We start from the raw sequence: 15,540 nt of genomic DNA, 5'->3' as shown, positions 1-15,540 counted from the left end.
TTCTAATTTTAGAATTCTATTTTGTTTTAATTTTTAATTTTTTCCTCTTTTTTGTTTTTACTATTCAAAATAAACGCGCTGTCTATAAATAATTACAGGTTTATATATTTTACGATTATTATTTTTTTTGAAAAATATACATCTAATATATTTAAATATGCAACGATAAGTCGTTAAAGTTTTCTATTTTTTTTTTTTTTTTTTTAATACGTGCTGAGTTCAGGGGTCATCGGCTCCAAAATGGCGGACGAACCAACACGGGAGTGGAGCGATGACCAGCTAAAAAATGACGATTTCCCCAAAAAAGACATCATAAAGTTTATCCAGGACAATGCAGCTCACACCGTATGTTTATCGCTATTGTATCCGTGTTACTTTACGGTTATTTTTTTTAAATACGTGATGGTGATAATTTCTACAGAGCTTCCGTGTTTTAGTCAGCTCTGCAGAGCCACGCGTTGCGTCTTGTAACTGAATGAAAACAATGACGACATTTAAAGATGGAACACAAGCCTCTGCCTACGATGCTTTTGTTAAATAATTCATCCAATGCATGTGACCATCGATATGCATGGATGCAACATTTGTTAATTTTATTTTTTTACAGTTTCTCAATGAGCACAAACTGCTGGGCAACATCAAAAATGTGGCCAAAACAGCGAAGAAAGAGCAGCTCATTGAGGCATACAACGAACTGTTCGAGAGCAAAGTAAGTAAAGATGATTATTAATGTGTGTATTATTCACAGCTGATGTTGTAACCTGTTCTCACTGCAGAGGTTTAAAGGCACCGAGCCTGTGGAGGAGGTGACCGAGCAGATAAAGACTGTGAAAATAGAAGGAAAGCCCAAAGAAGTCAAGACAGAAGTGGTGTATGAGGTACTAGTATTATTCCCTAAGAGAACCTTGAAAGAGGGAACTTTAACCCCTTTTTCCTTCGGCCATTTTGCAACTTCCTTTATCCCTTTTTTTTCTCTTTTTCTAAACTTTTTTCAGACTTCAGCTACTGTTTACTAATGTTATCCAATTTTTGTCATGTCTTTAATTTCTTTTGGCCACTTTTCATTCCAGTGAGCTACCGTTTTTCCCAATAAATACCACTTGTTTCCTTACATTTTGCCTCCTTTTGTTCCATATTTTTCACTATTGTTTACCACATAATAATAATGGCTTAAATTTATATAGTGCTTTTTTTTTTACTTAGAGAAACCCTTATTCCTTTACACCAGTCACTCACATCAGTCATACCAGTGGTGGTAAGCTACATTGTAGCCACAGCTGCCCTGGGGCATACTGACAGAAGCGTGGCTGCCATTTTGCACCTACAGCCCCTCTGACCACCACCAACATTCATACCCATTCATATGGAGCAATCTGGGTTAAGCGCCTTGCCCAAGGACAACAACAATGACATGGATAGAGCGGGTTTCGAACCCCCAACCCTTCAGTTATTGGACGACCCACTGCCACTTTTTTATTAAAAGAAAGTCAAAAGTTATAAAAGTATGTATGATTCATGCTGATATCATCATACGTGAACAGATCCTTCCTGGTTTTTCCACAGGGTCCACCGAAATACTTCAAGTCTGTGCTAAAGAAGGGGGACAAAGCCAACTTTCCAAAGAAGGGGGACACTGTGAGCTGCTGGTATACTGGAACTCTGGAAGACGGGACTGTGTTTGACACAAATATTCCCGCAAGTACGACATTTTGATCTTAAATATTGATAATATACAATCACATCCGTCATTCCACACATTTTGGTGAAAATGTGCGCGTTTAGGCTGTACACATTGATTCGCACCCCTGGAATTTTTCTAGAAAACGCACCATTTCTCCCAGAAATAGTAGCAATCACAAACGCTTTTAGTATAAGCCTGTTTATATTCTTCATGTGCATTGAGAAAACACGAAAAAAGCCAAAACTTACGTCATTTGGACGGGACAAAATTGTTGGCACCCTTTTTAAAACTGTGGATGAATCATTTTAGTTCAAGCATGTGTTGCTCGTTTAAACTCACCTGTGGCAAGTAACAGGTGCTGGTAATCTAGAAATCACTCCTGAAGCCAGTTACAATGTATAAAAGTTGACTCAACGTTTGTGTTGTCTGTGCGCATCACACCAAGCCCGGAGAAGAGAAAGAAGAGCTGAGAACAAAACACGCGTGTACCAAAAACATTTGGAATTGCAACTTGTATTTTCTGGAAAAATGACGGGTGCCAACACTTTTGTACATGACTGTATTTTGATGTGATATAACTCACTTATGCGTTTGCTGATTGTATTGCTGCAACAGTGTAGGCAACAAAGAGAAACCAGTTTCTGTTAATGTTAAACAAGTTTTATGAAATAAACAAAATAGGGGAAACTGACACTTGACTACTACTACTGAGTGTGTTAGTTTAAAGCTGCAGTGCTAACCATAAAATTATAGTGTATGCCTCATAGATCAATAAGTGGAAGAAAAAGGTTCACATTTTTGCTCGGAAGTTGTTTTCATCTCCGCTGTAAACACTTCCCAACAATGCAATGTGTGAAAACATCAAATGAAGATGACAATATTCTTTCGTGTGGCAGTTTCAACTTTTTTTGTTTTGCGTGCCTATAACAAACAAGAAAATAGATGTTCAAAGTAGGATATTTTGCCTTTGGGAAGTGTATACTCTACCCACTCCCTTTCAAACACAAAGTATGTGTATGTAATTGGGTTGGGCACCGAGAACCGGTTTGGTATCATAGACAGCGCCGCTTCTACGGTTTAAATGATCAACTTAGGGAGTTACTAAAGGATGAGTTCACCCAGAATGGAGACATATTCAAGTTAAAAGCTTTAATTTAGCTCCACTAAATGAGGAAGTGTAGGACAGTCCTCTGCTGCTGCGGTCTCTCTGTAAATGTCTACACGGTCACGGCAGGGGGAGTTAATACGTGCACACCATACAACTATTACAATAAAAACAATTCACACATTTACCCGTTTATTTAAAACATAAATTATTTACAGTCATATACAATTTACATATGTACATAAAGACAAAATTACTTGCTGTACTTTTAATTTAATCAACAGATTTAAGGATTCAAAAATGTCCAAAGTTTCCACTGCTTTTTGTCTTACACTGCATGTAAAGAGGTCTTAGTGGTGCAATTTTGGTGGCTTTAGACTCCAATTACATTTATGTATATAATATCTTCCCAACAATATAAACAAGTTCAAAATATAACTATTTTGTATCTGTCTTGTATCCAGAGTAATAATAATCTTTCTCAACTAGAACTGTTGATTGATTTGTCACACGACTGCTCCAGGGTTTGTTTTATTTTGTTTCACATCTACCTGGGCTGTAGCTCTTTGATTTTTAGACTGCTGCCAACTTGTTTGTAGTTTTATTTCAGCAAGTTTCAGTTTTACAGTTACAGTTGGGGACCTTTGGAATTGAATACCACAATTAAAGTACAGCAACCAAATTAAAATGTATCAACTAAGTTAATTAATAAAAGTGGCCTGTGTAAAGGCTTTTTCAAATGAAAAAAATCTCCTGTGATCTGTTGACCTGCACAACTCAAAGAATTGGAGTCGAGAATTGTTTAGAACAGGAATTGAAATTGAGAATCAGAATCGTTAAAATCCAAACGATGCCCAACCCCAGTATGTAGTAATATATGTAATTTTTGTTTTTCTTTTTTTCTGGAGGGAAGCAATCTGCATCAAATGTTGGGTTTATTGTAATATTGATTCTTGTATTATTGGATTTGCAATTTGTTTGAAATAAAATCGTATAATCAATAATCAGTTTGCATGTTTTCCCCTCAACATGTAATGTTTTTTGCAGTCGCAAGAAAGAAAAGGCAAACTAAACCACTGAGCTTCAAAGTGGGCTTGGGCAGAGTCATAAGAGGAGTAAGTCTTCTTTCCCCACTTTGGTTTTGTAAAACATTCTGATTTAATATGACTCATGTCTAATGTGTTACATTGCGTTTGCTTACAGTGGGATGAGGCTATTTTAACAATGAGCAAAGGTGAAACAGCCCGGATTGAAATTGAACCAGAGTGGGCCTACGGGAAGAAAGGCCTCCCTGATTCCAAGTATGCTTTGTTTTTATCCACTTTTTAAATTAATTTGGTAGTAAAAGTCTCTCTTAGAGAGCATCTGTCACCTCATTGTTCCCTCTTTTCCAGAGTCCCCCCAAATGCGAAGCTGATTTTCGAGGTGGAACTGGTGGCTGTGGACTAAAATATCAGCATGTTTACTGTGAAGAATGGATGATCACATTTAAAGGCTTTGCCTGGAGATCAATAAGCACCTGCTGCATGGTTCCAGGGTTTATAAACCTGTTTCTGCTAAATCCCTGCACAGGATCCATTCTCACCATTACACAAAGCCAATACAAAAACATTGGCAATAATGTATATACCAGACTGCGGTTCAGGTTCTACTTTTCTTTGTTTTTGCATGCATTTTGTAAGTAAATAAAGTGGTTTCGAGCCATCTTGATAAATAAAATGTCTTGGATTTTTTTCTGTTCAGGTTCATTTGCCCTTTACCTAGCATTTTATTACACCTTTTTTAATGCAATTAGATATTTATCTAGGGTTAAACATATATAGAGATGTTTGGAGTGATTCAAGTGATAAAAAGGCTTGTTCCTTTTTACATTATGTCCAGAGGTGAAAGTAGTGTATTTAAAGTACTTAAGTTACTGTAATTAAGTTGCTTTTATGGGTACTTGTACTTTTGAGTACATTTATAAATCAGTCATTTTACTTTAATTTTAAGACATCAAGCAATTTGTTACAATTCTAAACACCACCTTAACTGAGTCAATTACGTTTGTTTTAAAATGAAAGGATAAAAAGACCAATCAAATCCCTGGTCACATCTTTCTGATATTTGCATTTATACATAGAAATGGCAACAGTAACATACAATGTACATTTTGCCTACCTTTTTAAATTAATACGACATGTTTACTGTATGCAAGAGAATGTGGCAAGATTTACCTAAAATAAACATAGGGGGTGAAAGTAACTTGAGTACTATTTAACTGAGCTACTTTTTACTTAAGTATTTGATGTTTGACTTGTGCTCAAGTACATTTTCAATCAAGTAACAGTACTTCTACTCAATCAGGATTAATCAGTACTCTATACACCTCCGCTTATTGGTCAGAAAGAAACACTTCCTTTAGCAATAGTAAAAAATGTTTGAGCTTTAAGCTTTGCATGAAGTCAGTAAGTAGTGGGGATTTTTTTTTGCTCTGAAAACCCATCCAAAAAAACATTTCAATGAAAGACAGTTCATCACCATCTACTTCGAACAACTATACAAAATACGTAGCAATTTTCAAGACCAAGCCAAATTTATTTTATTCTACACAGGATAACATTTAACTCGGTACAGATTGATGGGTGGTGTTGCTGTTGGTCCTTTGGAGCACTGAAGCACTTAAGAGTTGGCGTTAGGGCCCTTCTTCTTTCCAAAGGTGGGCACAACATTCACAAAGCGTCTGTTGTACTGGATGCGACGCTTGGCGCGGCCGGTCTTCTTTTTCTTCTTCTCCTGCTTGTCAACCTGAAAAATGACATTTAAATTTCACTTTCAGTTAGGTTTCATACAGGAAAAAAGAAAAAAAATTTGAATAAGTGATTTATAGATTTGCACCATAACAACATTAAATTCCTACCTTAGGAGTCTGTCCCCTCACTTTTCCAGCACGAGCCAGAGATCCGTGGACCTTACCTAGAGGGAGAATCAAGGGGAAAGTTCAAAAGGGTGGAAAATGTTAAAAAGGAATAAAAAACAAAATTCAAACCAGAAATGACTTAGCACAAACCTCCCAGCAGCCTTCCAGCAACCTCCAGTGTGCAATGTTCAGACACCCCACAAGATGCCAGGGAAGCATCATCCTCCAGTGGGCATCCAGCCAGCAACAGCACCTGGTCTTCAACCAGGAGACCCTCCAGAGACTGGACATGGGCCTAAAAAGACACCCACACAAAAAGACATGTAGTATTCTGCTTCATAACAATACCAATACTACTCCTGAGAGAACAGGGGTCACACCAACCATTACTGGAACAGGAAAATAAGTATATTTCACAATACATACCTTGATCTGGCATACTTTCTCCTCTCCAGACACCTCAAGGGTGTGAGTGTTTTGGCCTCGCAAGAAGAGCTGCATCTTGATGCTAAAAAAAAAAAACAATCAATGCCAAACATTAGTGGCTGGGAACCAATCTGGCAACTTGTCCATTATGAAATGCGTCACATGAACGACTTATCAAACAAGTGTTACATCAGCAATTATAGCAATATATATATATGCAAATATATTTATTAATTAAATAGCCATTATTATGTCAGTGGCAATACTTTAAAAGAACAAATGAAGACATTCCTGGGCCGCTTTAAAGTCAAGAGGCTTTCATCTTTATTTCGAATGAACGCTTGGTTGTGTACTGATAACGAAAACCAGCAACGTAGCATAGGACTTATAAATAATTAGCAAAAGCAATTTCTTTAGCAACCTTTAATAATGTAAATAAGTTAAGCATTTAACACCGACCCACTCCGCTTCCTATAGCTAAAGCAAAATGCTAGGCTAACATATGTAGCCGCATGGGGTACACGTTTTCAAAAAGTCTATCAGACTTGATTAAAATTATCTTAATGTCAACAGTTGCTACTTCAATTAGTGCGGAAGAATGTAGGCTGTTAATATTAAGACAAACAGCGCACAAGGAGTGTTTTAATTACATATTTCAGTCAGAAAGGGCCCAGGTCTTACCTCGTTGTATGCTAGTCGTTCAGCGCTAAGCATAAAAAGGGCTGCTCAAAGGGGTGGCACTGCGCATGTGCAGATGACTCTTACGGCACACGCGATTGCTGCGTGCAGACGTTGGTTAGACAGATTTCCTTTTTTTTTTTTTTAAATTAAAATAGCTATATATATATATATATATATATATATATATATATATATATATATATATATATAGTGGAAGAAGGAAACTTTTTTTTTTATACATGTGAACAATGCCTAAGACATATCTTTATCATAGCTGTAGCTTCTACAATATTAATTTCTCACGTGGTCTCTTTTTAATCACTTTTATTCCAATGATTCCGGAAAGTTCTTTTTTTCTTTTTGAATAATATGTTAAGGTTTCATTTAGTCTGACAACTATTTTTCAGCAAATTTATTTTGATCTCTGTAGATGCTTCTGAAGAAGACTGGCAGTTGATAGTCGAAACATGTCAGGAGATCAAAGCACATTTCCTGAAAAACCATTGTTTGAATAAAAGAAACCGTAAGATATTTATTGCAGAGTTTTGCTGCTTCACGTCTAGTGATGCAAGTGTTTTAAATTATGTTTCTTTATATCCTGTGATTTTATGCAACCTTATAGAAACGCTCCCTTATGCCTACACTACTGTTTTACACAGCTAAATAAAAATAGTTTGATTTGACTCGTCCCTTCTGTGACTAAATCTACATAACTTATTTAATCAGGTAATGAAACTAAATGTAATTTTTCTTTTGTGGTACGGTAAGGCTATTTTAGTTCCAAGTTTTATGCGTGGCTCTAGTCAATGTTTCCCAAACTTTGTGTCCCAAAAACCCCTTATCCTTTTTGACATCTTGACCTACCCTTAAGTTCATGTTATGCAGTTTGTCACCAGGCTCATTTAAACCCTTTCCTGTGTCTGATCCAGCATTTACCTGAGATTTAAGTTTGGTGCATCAGCATTCAAGTTTTCTGAACTACAACTTTCTATTGACAACAGTCACCGTACATAAAAAAAATTAACAGCCCTGATATTTGGGCATTACCTCTCAATAAAAGATGTACAACTACAAATTTCGAGGCATTTACAACAATTTATTTTTAATGGATAAGGTTGATTTGACTGAATGTAAAAAAAAATGTCTTGGAAATTAAACTAACAAACGTTTGCCTGTACCAAGATTTATTCAAGTACCCCTGGTATGGCTCTAGTGTCAATTACAGACATCACTAGACAATGCTCAATGAAGAGCAAACCCAAGGTGTACCAAAACTATAGCTGTGTCTGAATAGTCCCTCCTTTCTTATCCGCTGGTCCTTAACCCCGCAGACGTCACAGGGTAAAGGAAAGGTGTTAGGAGCGGAGGTAAGAAATGGCCATTACTAGGTGACGTAATAATCAGACGACCGCAAAGGTTAGTGACAAATTGCATTAGTGCTTCCTAGGCTAAAGGAGATAGATTTAAAAAAAATAAATAAATAAATAAATAAAGCTAGCATTGAGCCTCTTTTCCTGGCTTTAAGAAAACTCAGGCGCTCTTTATCATGGCCACGACTTAAACACTTCGGGGAGTGAAGGAACAGTGGTTAGGAAAGGAGATGGGGACTAGTCAGACGCAGCCTATATTACAGATGTAGTTGTCAGATTTGGGGTGGGGTTGGATCAAGATAAGGGACTTAACTAAACCCCAATGTTATGGTAATATTTGGCTGGAAAAAGTCATTCATTCACATACTGAAAACATTTAGTTTTAGGCTGATTATTAGACCAGACAACAGCACACGTTAAAAGAAAAAAAGACATTTTAGGATAGCAGTTCTTTATTATGAAATCAGATATCACAAAAAAAAAAAAAAAAAAACAACTCTTCATTGCTCCTTGAATTATTACAAATCTTTAAAGGACAAACAAAAATATCAACCCGGTGATACATCGATGTTTAAACTCCTTAACAAAAAGACCAAACTACATCAACCCCTTTGTCACACAGGAAAACCTAAATCTGCTATACATGCATCAAAGAACCCAAAAGGCCAGTGCTGAGATGTGATTCTAATGCATCTGATTAATTTGCTTGCTATGAAGTACCAAATGTATTTTAAACGAGGGCATCATGTAGTTTAACTGATTGGCTTCCTACATCCTGGGAAAAAGGGAGAGGGTAGAAAAACAGAATCAACCTGGAATTGAAATCTCCACGACACCCTGTTAAAAGAAGCCTTGTTAAAGAAAAGTAGGTCAGAAAGGATGAAGTCTTCATAACTTAGCATTTCCATCATGTGGGAGGAGGTGGATAGTACTGGTTATACTGGGCATATTGGTTGTACTGGCCCCAGGAATTCTGTCCCCAACCACCATATTGTTGCTGTAAGTTGAAAAAATAAAGGCATGTTAAAGATGTGCATTTAACAAAATCATAAAACAAAGCAAACATTTATCCAAAAATAACTAATACTGATGTGGTTTATTTCTGTGAACTCTAGATGTCTTTATATCATGTATACAACATTAAGGAACTAGTTAAACCTACCTGGTACCAGTTGTAGTTGTATGCAGCACTGTTTGCCTGTGGATCAGCCATTGCGGCTGCAGCAGTAGCAGCATCGTCCACGCGCTGCCTCTTAGCATCAGGTTCTTGAGCGCTGCAAAGAATCACATCAAGGCAACAAATGTCAGTTTAAAGCTTTATAGCATTTAAATGATTTACTGCTGCCCAACAGTAACTTTAGCAGTTCAACCAACAATAATTTGTTATACACAACATGACCAAACAAACTGCTGTGTTGACTAAAGTGGCTCAAATACCTATCGTATCCATTCTCAGCTTTCCTCTTTGTTGATTCATTTTCATCCTCTAGCTTCTGTTGCTCCCTATATGCAGCGACAAGCCTGAAATGTTGAACAAAAAAAGTATTAAAATGTATTCATGTGTGTGCAAACACAAAAATACATTTGTGAAACAAAATTAGATTTAAGAACACAAAATGTAGAACTTACACATTGATGTCAGAGCCAAAGTCTTCCAGGAACTCCACCTTACGTTGAGAAAAGAGAATGCGAGTCTCCAGTGGCATGGGGCTGGCTAGAGCTCGGTCAAAACAGGCCAAGATCTCAGTTTGATTCTGGATTACATCTCCACTGAACTCCAGCTCCAGCACGTTTAAATAAAGTTTGGAATTGGTCTGTAAAAACAGATATTGATCAAGTTTATTGGTCAAACAAAGGGGGGAAAAAAGAAGGAAAAAAACCCCCAAATGCACTTTTTAATAAATTGCTATTTTTTCATATTCAGTTCGAAACCTACAAAGCTTAAAGTCATAAGATTTAATTTAACAAATATGATAGTTTCGTCTTTTTCAAAAATATTTTAATCCTGTAAACCCAATACTGTATCATAACCCAGTGTATTATTTCACCTTTAATATGCAGCTTCTAAAACACCTTTTAGTCCTACTGGTACAGTTTACATATAATAATTTAGTTTATGTATCCCTTTTAATTAATCAGAACTCACCACATCTTTCTCAATGGCCTCCAAAAGCACCTTGCGGGCTTTGCTCTGACTTTTCTGCACCTTCAGCAGTAGCCTGGCCAGCTTCACAGCGTAGAACGACGACTCTGTAGCATTGTTGGCTAAATCCATCGCTTCCCGCAGCAGTCTCTCGGCTTCATCCAGGTTTCCGTGACGACGCTCCATGCTGACCCTCCGAAGACGCGGCATGGCTAAACCAGGGACCCTCGCCTCCAGCAACTTCAGGATGTTGCGAGCTTCGTCAGTGTTCCCTAACAAAGGAAAAGAAAACCAAGTCAGAAGTCTCTCTTTTACACACAACTATCTAATTTATGACACTGTTACAAACTGCTGTGTTCAATTATCGAGATGAGTTGAAATAACTCACCCTGCTGCTCCTCAAATGCAGCCCACAGCAGGTGGATGTTTGGTTTCCTTGGCAGATGAGTGTCACACGCTTTCTTGTAGACATGTCTCACGTGTTCACTGCTGAAGCCCTCTAGATATTTTGCATACTTCAGAGTGAAAAAAGAGAAAGCAAGTTGGAAGAGGAGCAGGAGAGGACAGGGGAAAAAAGAAAAGAGGAGAAAGGAAAAGGGGCAAAAGAGAAAACAAAATTCAAACCTAAAATTTCTGTTGAAACAAACTTTGAATTTCTTCATTGACAAGATCGTTTTTTTTGAAATTTTCTGTGTAAACCCATCAGCACCTTCATGGAACCAATTAGATAAGTTTCTGTAAGGTAGTGGGAGACGAAGAAGATGCAACGTAGTAGTTGGCAAATGCTGCAGTCAAATCTTGTGTGGCAAGCTGGCCATCCCCTAATACAACAGATACAGTCACATATCAACGTTACACGCAAAGAGAGTGCAGGACGATTTACTGTGTCGAAGTCAAATCATCGTTGATGGGGAAGTGCAGGGAGGTAGCGCCAATGTCACGAAGAAGAACCTTCACTCTACCTTTATCCAAAACTCCTCGTAGAGCGCACAGGCGACGAGACATCGTTCGAAAAGGACAACCACTCGCTCCGGGGTCCCGTTCTCCATCTCAAAGTCCAGGTAGTCCTTCCAGTTGCTCAGCTGCGTCTTCTCCAAAGCTTTAACGTGGAAGTATGGTCTCTTTATCTGAAAATTATACGTAAATGTTTAGTTAGCCATGTATTTCACAAGAGAAAAAGAAAAGAAAAAAAAAAGACTGCAGAAACTACATGCGTACCCCTTCTTCAAAGGCCCAGCGCTTGCTGACTTCATGCTCGTTGTGGTTGAACACTTCCTGTCGAACTTCGATCACCTTGTGCCTCATGTTCTCGATCTCTGTCACTCTCTACACAAAAACACACAAAATCCAAAAGGTCATTATTGTCTAAACTCGCACAGAATCACATTCTCCACTTGATGTAAAAACTGCTAAACCTGCAGCCAAAGATTTACATCACCATGAGTGTGCCCCAGACAAGAAGCCTGCAGAGGAGAGAAGCATGTGTGCACCCTGCTTATTGGCCCCTGAGGTGCAGGCGTTGGGTTCAACGGGCCCCAGAAGATCCTACTTTTAGTGCGATTCCCTGACAGATGCCAACTTGAATCCCCCTGGGCATTCATTGGCTTGGCTGCTGACATAGAAACATGTCTTCAAGCCTAAGCAAACTTTCCAGTCCATTATATAATGAACGTGCAAGCTCCAGCCACCCCTGCAATTCGTTTTATTGGTACATTTTTTCTACTGAAATGGTATTTTTACCTTAGCGGGATCTGCAAGATCTTCTGTACCAGGTGGCAGCTCCTCCTCAGGGTGCTTCTCTCCATCTTCACCAACGATTGCAGAAAGGCTGGCCTTGGAGAGCTCCACTCTTAGCTGAACAAACTCCTCCTCAGACAGGAAGTGTTTGGGGTTGTTGTTTTGTACATGATCTTTGAACCTGCACAGATTAAAGTGACAGTTTATTAAACAAGTACTAAAACAAGGGACAGGCAAGAATAGCAAGGTGAAATGATTTTTTACTTTTGGAAGTGCTGTGAATAAAGCTGAGTTGGGATGCCCAGGATTCTGTCGTAGATGGCAGTGACGTTGGCCAACTTCTGTTGCTCCGTCTCCCAGGTGATGTAGGACTCCCACAGACGGTCTGAACGAAAGTCTGTCCCTGCTCCCAGCACTGAATGTTCATAGGAACTGATAAACAAAAAGAACAAGTTATATATAGAGCTACAAATGGTCAAGAACTCATCTACTGCTTATAACTTATAAGAGTTAGTACATTTCTAACCACTGCGCTGACACCAGAAACATTGTGTGAGGGATGTATTACTATTACTTACGCTCTAATGCGTCCCTCGGTTTCTGGATCAGTTAGGTCAGAGTTCTCTTTGATGAAGGTGAGGTAATGCAGCCACAAGTCCACACTGAGTGGTACGGCCTGTAAGCCTCTTCTGTAGACCTAATAAAGAAATAAAACTAAATGAATAACCGACATCATCCCACACACACTGCATGTTTACGGTTTATTCAGTTTACCTCTTCTGCCACTTGAATGTTGCCATGCTTTTTCTCAATATCTGCATACTTCTTCCAGTATCCATAACAGTATGGATATCGCAAAAAGAAAAGATCAAAAGATTTTCTGACAGCTGACAAGATATTCTGTAGAAAAGATGAGGACAAAGAAAAAAACCTTTACAGCCACTGGTTTGTCTTTTCAGAAATGCCCTTCTGAATAATTTGCAGATTTCTCAATACATACCTCTTGTTCTACATACTGCAGCAAGTAGACCCATGCGTTGAAATCTTCAGGGTTCTCCTCACAACCTTTATATAGTTTTTCAAAGTCAGATGGCATCTCTGGCTCTAAAGGAACAGATGGCTGCTCCATTGCTTCTTTTGCTGCTTCTTCAATGTCCATGCCATCCTCAGCAGCCTGTGCTGTCACAGCTCCATCTGGGAAAAACAAAAAAATGATCATGACACTCAATAAACAAATAATAGTTTTGATAAATTGGGATCTTTTTACACATTTGAAGCTCAACCAAAAACCGAGAATTCAACTTTCCTAATAACAGCATCAACATTTTGACCTGTACTTTAGAAAAGTAGACAACATCATGGCATCTACCAAACGATACATATTCACATCTACGACAATACATTGCTAAGTGAAGAATGCCACTATCAAGGCTACCTTGATTGCCATCCTGTGCAGCCGTCTCTGGCTCCACAGACATGTCAGGGGCTTCAGGCTCTGGTGGAGCAGGGGGCTCTGTCGGCAGTGGTGGCCGTGGCTCTTCAAACAGAGGAGCGTTAGCCAGCTGAAACTGCTCCACAGCCTTTTCCACAGATCCCAGCTCTGCAGGAATGGCTGGAGACTCTTGCACTAAAACATTTTGAGGCTTGTCAGATTCTTCAGGCAAGATAGTTGCCGAGGGCACTGTGGCAACTTGGTCTAATGACCATTCAGCTGCTTGACCTAAAACTGGAAGTTCAGGAAGAAAGGCATCCCCATTGCTCTCCATTGCAGGGGACTCAGAGTCCAGCATTCCAGGGATGGCGACAAAGGTTGCAGAACTGTTGATGCACAAATATTAGAAGATTAAAATCAAACAGTACTAATATATCACTCAATTCTTCAAATGAACTTTTAAGGTCAACTTAAGGCACAAAAGCTATTTTATAATTTAAAAAACATCAACACACGCAAGAAGCAAAGGCATAACAGTTGTTTTTAAGAAGAGACTTTGCATAATTTATGCACCAAGTCACATTCCTTGTATTGTTTTAAACTCAACCTTGCAAATAAAAACTATTCTGATGCAAATATCTTATCTTGTTTAAGAAACTAACAGTAGAATATGCAATCTTAAATAATCAGAAGTTTCCAAGCCATAAGTTCAAAAACTTGCAGTTAAAATGTAATGCGTTTTACAACATAATGTTAATGAGTCTAGTGGTATATATTTATACAATATAAATTGATAAGAATTACTTTACACTATGTTAGGAATGCAGTTTAAAACATCCATACGCAACACCTAATAACAGACGTATCAAATGACATTGAGGCCGCTGTCTAAGGACTCTGACCTGCGACTCATACAAACACAAAAAGGAATGCGGAAAAATTAAATGTGTTAAAGTCGCCAAGATTCAAACATTGTTGGGTGAGGTGAACTCAATCCGTGAGGGTCACTCACGTTGCTAACAGCTCCAGCTAAAGTTAGGCCCGTGTGAGTAATGTGCATAGCAGCGTCGGAGAATCCTACGCTTATAAATGTAACACTGATTCCTGTAATACAACATCGTTAAATGGGTTGCTGTAAACGATTTAAGTGAGTAAAAAAGTTACCAGGTTTATTTTATACCCAAATTCTGGGGTTCTTAACTTCAAACCGCCATGTGTTCGACTGAGTGCCAGCTCCGTGTTAGCTAGGTGGCTAACTGTTAGCAATGGCCGACCGTCGAAATCACTTCCTTATAATTCACGGCGCAGTAAACACAGAAGTAGCCGTATTATTTAAAAAAAAAAAAAAAAAAAAGTATATCTTACTGATATCTCCGACTTGATGCTGGACAAACGTATGAACTTGCGGGCCGGTATCTCCGTATCAGTGTTTAAAGACTACTATAGCGAGGCCGAGGCGCAGGCCGCCATTCGCAAATGCATAGAGGAAGAACAAGAAGGCGAAGCCAACTGCGCATGCTCACATATGTCCCGCGTTACTAAACGCGTCACAAGTACAAAATGTAGACATAAAACCATAGATATGGAGTACAAAATACAGGAATCAATAAATGCATATTTTAGCTCAAACAAATTTAATAAATGTAAGTCGTCAATAGTTTTTGCAGCTTTGAAGGCCGAATGGATTTCGTGTATTGTTGTAACTAATATAAATAGTTTAAAGGCTTCTTCTTCTTCTTCTTCTTCTTCTTCTTCTTCTTCTTCTTCTTCTTCTTCTTCTTCTTCTTCTTCTTCTTCTTCTTCTTCTTCTTCTTATTATTATTATTATTATTATTATTATTATTATTATTATTATTATTATTATACATTTATAGATATAGAGCTTTGCTCTGATGATCAACAGGGTAATTATGTTGTATTCTTTCTCTTTTTTTAATTGCAAACATTGTAGAATCCCAACAATACATTCACATACACAAAAGAGAAGCTCAGAATATGTGATTGTACAAAATTAAAATGTTTCCAATTATTGTTTGTTACTGAAAAGAGACATTTAAAAAAAAAAA

General features: G+C 38.1%; 3 protein-coding genes across 3 annotated transcripts; 1 reads left to right on the top strand and 2 right to left on the bottom strand.

Annotated features, from left to right (window-relative positions):
- The first annotated feature begins 222 nt into the window (after positions 1 to 222).
- On the top strand, positions 223 to 4,505 carry fkbp3 (FKBP prolyl isomerase 3). The gene is made up of 7 exons (XM_028439657.1): positions 223 to 345; positions 608 to 709; positions 777 to 878; positions 1,564 to 1,699; positions 3,834 to 3,901; positions 3,990 to 4,087; positions 4,181 to 4,505. The coding sequence occupies exons 1-7, from the start codon at positions 241 to 243 to the stop codon at positions 4,233 to 4,235; spliced, it is 666 nt and encodes a 221-aa protein (XP_028295458.1). The 5' UTR covers positions 223 to 240; the 3' UTR covers positions 4,236 to 4,505.
- An 837-nt stretch (positions 4,506 to 5,342) lies between these two features.
- faua (FAU ubiquitin like and ribosomal protein S30 fusion a) lies at positions 5,343 to 6,876 on the bottom strand. Its single transcript, XM_028439745.1, has 5 exons — positions 6,793 to 6,876; positions 6,112 to 6,193; positions 5,836 to 5,980; positions 5,686 to 5,741; positions 5,343 to 5,573 (listed from the first exon to the last, which is right to left on the bottom strand). Exons 2-5 carry the CDS (start codon positions 6,184 to 6,186, stop codon positions 5,448 to 5,450), a joined length of 402 nt encoding a protein of 133 aa, XP_028295546.1. The 5' UTR covers positions 6,187 to 6,193; positions 6,793 to 6,876; the 3' UTR covers positions 5,343 to 5,447.
- A 1,761-nt stretch (positions 6,877 to 8,637) lies between these two features.
- Positions 8,638 to 14,997, bottom strand: prpf39 (PRP39 pre-mRNA processing factor 39 homolog (yeast)). The gene is made up of 15 exons (XM_028439275.1): positions 14,840 to 14,997; positions 13,478 to 13,860; positions 13,043 to 13,236; positions 12,817 to 12,942; positions 12,621 to 12,739; positions 12,307 to 12,474; positions 12,046 to 12,223; positions 11,524 to 11,631; positions 11,268 to 11,432; positions 10,694 to 10,820; positions 10,309 to 10,577; positions 9,792 to 9,976; positions 9,600 to 9,683; positions 9,325 to 9,436; positions 8,638 to 9,159 (listed from the first exon to the last, which is right to left on the bottom strand). Exons 2-15 carry the CDS (start codon positions 13,830 to 13,832, stop codon positions 9,070 to 9,072), a joined length of 2,280 nt encoding a protein of 759 aa, XP_028295076.1. The 5' UTR covers positions 13,833 to 13,860; positions 14,840 to 14,997; the 3' UTR covers positions 8,638 to 9,069.
- Between the last annotated feature and the right edge of the window lie 543 nt (positions 14,998 to 15,540).

This window comes from Gouania willdenowi, chromosome 24 (assembly GCF_900634775.1).
Source record: "Gouania willdenowi chromosome 24, fGouWil2.1, whole genome shotgun sequence".
Lineage (NCBI taxonomy): Eukaryota > Metazoa > Chordata > Actinopteri > Blenniiformes > Gobiesocidae > Gouania > Gouania willdenowi.
The sequence above is the reverse complement of the archived record's forward strand: the minus strand, read 5'-3'. Positions and strand labels throughout refer to the sequence as shown.

Excerpts from the sequence above, each read along its gene's own strand:
- fkbp3 (XM_028439657.1), top strand. The coding sequence starts at position 241 with ATGGCGGACGAACCAACACGGGAGTGGAGCGATGACCAGCTAAAAAAT. Across the intron at positions 879-1,563 it reads AGACAGAAGTGGTGTATGAG|GGTCCACCGAAATACTTCAA; the intron begins GTACTAGTATTA and ends GTTTTTCCACAG. Across the intron at positions 1,700-3,833 it reads TGACACAAATATTCCCGCAA|TCGCAAGAAAGAAAAGGCAA; the intron begins GTACGACATTTT and ends TGTTTTTTGCAG.
- faua (XM_028439745.1), bottom strand. The coding sequence starts at position 6,186 with ATGCAGCTCTTCTTGCGAGGCCAAAACACTCACACCCTTGAGGTGTCT. Across the intron at positions 5,981-6,111 it reads AGAAAGTATGCCAGATCAAG|GCCCATGTCCAGTCTCTGGA; the intron begins GTATGTATTGTG and ends GTGTCTTTTTAG. Across the intron at positions 5,574-5,685 it reads TGAGGGGACAGACTCCTAAG|GTTGACAAGCAGGAGAAGAA; the intron begins GTAGGAATTTAA and ends GTCATTTTTCAG.
- prpf39 (XM_028439275.1), bottom strand. The coding sequence starts at position 13,832 with ATGCTGGACTCTGAGTCCCCTGCAATGGAGAGCAATGGGGATGCCTTT. Across the intron at positions 12,740-12,816 it reads ACATTCAAGTGGCAGAAGAG|GTCTACAGAAGAGGCTTACA; the intron begins GTAAACTGAATA and ends TTTCTTTATTAG. Across the intron at positions 10,821-11,267 it reads ACGAGGAGTTTTGGATAAAG|TATGCAAAATATCTAGAGGG; the intron begins GTAGAGTGAAGG and ends TTCACTCTGAAG.